General features: G+C 36.6%; 1 protein-coding gene across 1 annotated transcript in view; it reads right to left on the bottom strand.

Annotated features, from left to right (window-relative positions):
* Positions 1-5,017: 5,017 nt before the first annotated feature.
* The window catches only part of LOC107674280 (trans-acting T-cell-specific transcription factor GATA-3-like), a 14,671-nt gene continuing 13,431 nt past the window's right edge, over positions 5,018-6,257 (bottom strand). The window contains exon 13 of the mRNA XM_016468222.1: positions 5,018-5,695. Coding sequence (XP_016323708.1) covers positions 5,408-5,695 — 288 coding nt within the window. The 3' untranslated portion in view covers positions 5,018-5,407. The remainder of the gene's footprint in view (positions 5,696-6,257) is intronic.

The following is a 6,257-nucleotide window of genomic DNA, read 5'->3' on the forward strand; positions in this document are numbered from 1 at the left end:
TTTTAACAAGTGCAGTTTCTGTGCTATGGTGGGGCCTGAAACCTGACTGAAATTCTTCATAGAGATCATTTTTTTGCAAGAAGGAGCACAACTGAGCAGATACAACTTTTCTAAAATTTTAGACATAAACCGAAGATTTGAAATGGGTCTGTAATTTGCCAGTTCACTTGGATCTAGTTGTGGTTTCTTAATAAGAGGTTTAATAACCGTTAGCTTGAATGGTTTTGGGACGTGACCTAAAGATAACGATGAGATAATAATATTGAGAAGCGGTTCTTCTGCTACAGGTAACAACTCTTGCAGTAATTTAGTGGGTACAGATGTAGTTAATATCAGTAATACGCAGCATGCACGATACAAGGAAATGGTCAGTAACATCATCACCTTGAGGTATGATATCTATATCAGCAGGGGTTAAATTGGGATTTGTTATGTGGGGGGGGGTCACAGTCTAGCACGAAAACTCATGGTGTGGGGCATAAAGCATTCTCATACATTATGGGCGACTCATGTCCCGGGAATAATGAATGCGGGGCAGATCTCCTGTCCAGGGGGAATGAACTCTCCACCCTCAGGTAGTGAACCAGTTGTGGGAGAGGTTCGGCCGCATCGATCTCTTCGCATCGCACAGAATGCAGCTCGAACGTGTCCTCGCCTGCACTCAAAGGTAGACACACAGCCGCCATTGAAGCAAGTAACAGTGAGTAAAACAATGGTAATGTATGTGAATAGAGTATTAGCAATGTAAGGAGATTAGCGGCAACCAAGCTGGCGATGCTAATGGGCTATAAGTTGATAGTGGACCCGGGATATATTCACACGTTATAGAAACGGAAATGATGGTGTATAAAATTGATTTTAAGATAAATAGACGATAAAGAATTAACGTGACGGAGCTCAAACTTAAAACACGCGGTAGCAACAAACAGGAAGGCTAAATAGGCTAAGACATGGGATTTTTTATTTTCAAACTGTTGTCTACAAGGTAGTGCTAGAGCTCTGTGGGGAAAAATTGAGAAAAACAAGTAAAAATAAATAAATGCTAAAAATGAGATCAAATTAAATAAATACATTTGATTAAAATAATAAATTAATAATAAAAATAAATAATACACCTAATGCTACAGTACTATATTGAGTACAAAAAAACATAATAATGTAATAAAAAAAATTCCCAAATAATATTTTACACATATTTATAATATTTAAAATTATTTTATTTCAGGGTGGGAGTTCCTTGCACAAGGATGATCATATTTGGGGATCTGTGGCATCAGAAAGATTAGAAAGACCTGAACTAAGATATTTTTAGTATTATTTTGCTGTAATTATGACAAAGCCCCTTGTTTTCAAACTTTTTTATTAACAGAAATTGGGAATATTGATATAATAAATTTATTAACCATGATTTATTTTGTAATTCCAGAAAGTAAAGAACTGTATGTTCTTCATTAAAATAAGTAGTTATTGAGGGGGGAGGAAAGAAATATAATTTCATTTACATCTAGATTTTTTTTTTAGCATTTTAATTTGCATCAGAGTTAGATTATTTAAGTGTATTAAAGGGGTCATATGATGCTAAAAATAACATTATTTTGTGTATTTGGTGTAATGAAATGTGTTTATGCGGTTTAAGGTTTAAAAACACATTATTTTCCACATACTGTACATTATTGTTTCTCCTCTATGCCCCGCCTTTCTGAAACGCATTGACTTTTACAAAGCTCATCGGTCTGAAAAGCGAGGTGTGCTTTGATTGGGCAGCTATCCAGTGCGTTATGATTGGCCGAATACATCAAGCATGTGACGGAAATGTTACGCCCCTTACCATACTGTGATGCCCTGTCCGGCCGGAGCAACGAGACAAAAACATTAAAACCCATTATTAACGAGGCATTTGTTGCATCCAGTGGGGCATAATTACGGATTATAATGACTTATACTGTCTTTTTATGCGTTGCGATGCATCGTGCCGCGTAAACATAAAACCATGTCTGCATTTGTGATCGAAAAATTGAAATCGCATCATATGACCCCTTTAATAATAATTTATTAATTGAAATACTTTGAAGTCATCCTGCGGCCCATAAGTTAGCTCTTAAAAATGAGCTCTACAATAATACAGGGAAATATTTAATCAGAATACACAGCTACATTTGAATGGCTGTCAGTGGAGAAAGATGCTTTTACGGGGTCATTGAGGTCAACCAGCAAAATTTTGACCCCTTGGTAGAAGCCATCAAAACAAACATGTAATGCCACCAATCAATCCTATACCTGCTGGAACATTTTTTTAATGCTTCTCTAATGTCTCTCATATATTTCATGCCAAACAGATCAGCCAGTTTGTATTGTGATCAACATTTTTGCACACAAAAGCAGTTTATTCAGCATACTGAGACATCACCTCTATCAATTTTAAACAGAAAACCCCCCATTTAAGCCCTTCTTGTCTTTGTCAGTCTGTTTACGTGAATGGAAAAGGGGTTGCGAGTGTGAGCGCGATGGAGCTGGTGAGCGCTAACGTTCGGGCCTGTACGTGTCGGCTGGACCTGTCCTGTGGTTGCTAATCTCTCCCAGTCATTCAGTAGCATTTCCCCCTCACTATGGTGCCGACTCCACCAGATAACACGGCTTCACCCTGAATGGAGGAAGCCCATGACAGAAAAAAGCGAACGATGTGTCTTGTGTTCCAGGCTTGAAAAAACCGCCCATGCCATTGCTTGCAGCCTCTTTCTGTGCATCTCCCTTTCCCTTTTGCACATTTTTTATAGAGTCCGGAAAACCAGAAGCCGCCTGCGTTGCACAATGAGGCTCCACTAGAAGCCAGGGGAGCAGAGCTATGTGGTCAACCATGAGAGATGGAAACAGATGGAGGAGAGGGGAGGGGCGCTATCTGAGATATCATCGCCAACCAGAGTTCATCTCACACAGAGACCCATATTCCACAGCGCTGAGGCCTTTTTCCAGACCGGCATGGAACAATGCACACAATAAAGCCAATCTGGTGGCTCAATGATGCAGGGATTATAGTTTGCGTGTGTGTTTGGGTGACACTGAATGTCATGTCTCTAACAGGTTGGTTAGAGTTATGATTTTGACTAGTAAGCAACCACTGAGAACTCTTTAGTAAACATATAACAACATCTTAATAACACTCAGAACACCTTAGAAACTGTAGAGCAAAACCATGGCAACCACAAACAACAGCCAAACATTCTCACATGGCAAAAAAAAAAAACCTGGCCAAAATATATTTTAAATGTATTATAATGCTCAATGAAATATTTGTAGTTTCTACCTTCATATGTGACCCTGGACCACAAAACCAGTCACAAGGGTCATTTTTAAAAAATGTAGATTCATACATCATCTGAAAGCTGAATAAATAGGCTTTTTTTTGTGTGTGGAAAATCTGGAATCTGAGGGTGCAAAAAAATCAAAATATTGAGAAAATCGCCTTTAAAGTTGTCCAAATGAAGTTCTTAGCAATGCATATTGCTAATCAAAAATTAAGTTTTGATATATTTACGGTAGGAAATTTACAAAATAATTTCATGGAACATGATCTTTACTTTATATCCTAATGATTTTTGGCATAAAAGAAAAATCGATAATTTTTACCCATACAATGTTTTTTTGGCTATTGCTAAAAATATACCCCAGCGACTTAAGACTGGTTTTGTGCTCCAGGGTCACATATACCAAAATATATTTCAAAATGTACTTTAAAAAATATACAAAAAAAGGTCAAATATAGAAAAAATATTTATGTACAGTAAGTATTATATGTTTTGGCCTTTTTCCATTTTGAAATATATATTTGAAAATATATTTTTTTGCTGTATGGAATTATTGGCTCAAAGACAAAAATAATCATTTAATGTAATAGAAAATTTCCATATGTATATATATACACACACACACATATATATAGGGAGCAACATATGATATAAATAAGAAAGTGGAACATCTATGAATTTGCCTGTGATTTGCAAAACTAAGCTATACTGTGTTTCAGACTGTTGAAGCCGATAAATCATACATGATAAAAAAATACTGTTGAAGAAATGTTACTCCCACAGTACAATCTGAACTAATTGGCACTGAAACAGCTCATATGATTTATGCATTTTGGCATCACTCATCCCCTATGATTTTCGAGCAGCACTTGACCTGCTCCGCCACTCTATGGAAAGTGCTGGATTTGCATATGTGCTGTCATGGCACATTGTAACTGTCACACTCCCACTACAAACTAATTCATGCAGGCTGCAGAGTTCACAATGAAGTGATAGAAAAACCACAAGCACAACGTCAAACGTCTGTTATGATGCAGTTACGTCGCCGTTTTGATATAAAGACTGTTTTGAATTCCAACTGTGTTCAAGCAAGTCTTCACGCTCCTCTTGTATCTTGTCAAGATTTACAGCAAAAAGAAAACGATGCTTTACATAAATCTTTATTTGTAAACTGCATTCTTTTTCCATACAACATTTTAAAAACAGCTTACAAATTCCACAAAGAAAAGTGTTAAAAAAGTTATAGAAAAGTGATTACAAACACAACAAAGTAAAGGCAGTCTATATATACACTATCATTTAAAGGTTTGGGGTCGGTTTTTGAAAGAAATCTCTTTTGCTCACCGAGGATGCATATATTTGATCAGAAATACAGTAAAAACTGTAATGATGTGAAATATGATTACTATTTAAAATAACTGTTTTCTATTTGAATATATTTTAAAATGTCATTTATTCCTGTGATCAAAGCTGAATTTTCAGCATCATTACTCCAGTCTTCAGTGTCACATGATCCTTCAGAAATCATTCTAATATGCTGACTTTCTGATCAAGAAACATTTCTGATTATTATTATTATTTTTGTAGACACTGATACTTTTTTCAGGATTCTTTGATAAATAGAAAGTTCAAAAGAACAGCGCTTATTTAAAATTGTGTAACATTATAAATGTCTTTACTGTCACTTTTGATAAATTTAATGCATTCTTGCTGAATAGAAGTATTAATTTCTTAAAAATATATATCTTACTGACCCCAAACCTTTGTCAAAACTTTCATGTAGTTTTCTAACTATGGACATGTTCCACTAATGCTTCACAAGCACAAAGTGTCATAATATTTTTCATCTTTCAAGCTTTTCAAATCTAACAAACTTGAAAAGTGTGTTTGTTCTGTCTTTCTTTTAAAATAAATGCACATGATTTGATGTTTTGACATTCAGATATCATGTGTGACTTAAGCATCCAAATATTTTTAGGGCAACGTGTTTTTTCATGCATCCATATCTGTTAAGTTTTCAAGTATGTTTTTACTGAGTATCTCAACACATGGCTGGGCAGTTGTGAGTGTTTTGTACAACTTTTTCCAGCTTTCCATGGTTCCTGTCACACCGTGCTGGGTAAGATGGCAGCTGGTGGGTGGTATGGGTAGGGCAGGCTGGCGTGGCTGTGGAAGGCAGCGGTGGGCGGCAGTGAATGGGAAGAGTGGCTGTAGACGCCCAGAGCTCCTGGACTCTGAGAATACAAGTCGAAATTCTGATCAGATGAAGGATTCTTTGAAAAATATAGATTCTCCTCTGTGGCGCTAAACTTCTTCCCTTTCCTGTTCTTGCTGGACCCCTTACGGTTGCGCGTCTGGATGCCTTCCTTCTTCATAGCAAGCGGTCTGTTCACCTGATGAGAGGGATTGAAGTATTAGACACAGAACTACAGTTAGAGCTGCTGTGTGCAATTTCTAGCCAAATGGAATTGCATAAATAATGATCATCTGGTTGAAATTCGCCAAAACTACTTTACAGTGTAGAGTAAGTCAGAAGTTGACTGAAAGTGTTGCAGAGGTTCAGGGAGGAAATGTCTATGAATTATTTGTTTTTGTTTTGCTTTGCTCACAATACACAGAACGAATTCATGCAAATCAGGTAACGGCACAAATGCATGCAACAATTTGGTGCTAGATGCAATTTGCATGCCGCAATTCCCTGAGTGACACAACTTTTACAGTGAATTCGACCGCAGATTTTTACATTCAAATTACACGCATCAGCTTTTACTCAATTAACCCAATACCATTTTTACATTTTAAAGGGGTCATATGATGCGATTTCAATTTTTCCTTTCTCTTTGAAGTGTTACAAGCTCTTGGTGCATAAAGAAGATCTGTAAAGTTGCAAAGACTAAAGTCTCAAATCCAAAGAGATATTCTTTATAAAAGTTAAGAGTCAGCCACGCCTACCTA

Source organism: Sinocyclocheilus anshuiensis, unplaced genomic scaffold, assembly GCF_001515605.1.
Source record: "Sinocyclocheilus anshuiensis isolate Anshui unplaced genomic scaffold, SAMN03320099.WGS_v1.1 scaffold188, whole genome shotgun sequence".
NCBI lineage: Eukaryota > Metazoa > Chordata > Actinopteri > Cypriniformes > Cyprinidae > Sinocyclocheilus > Sinocyclocheilus anshuiensis.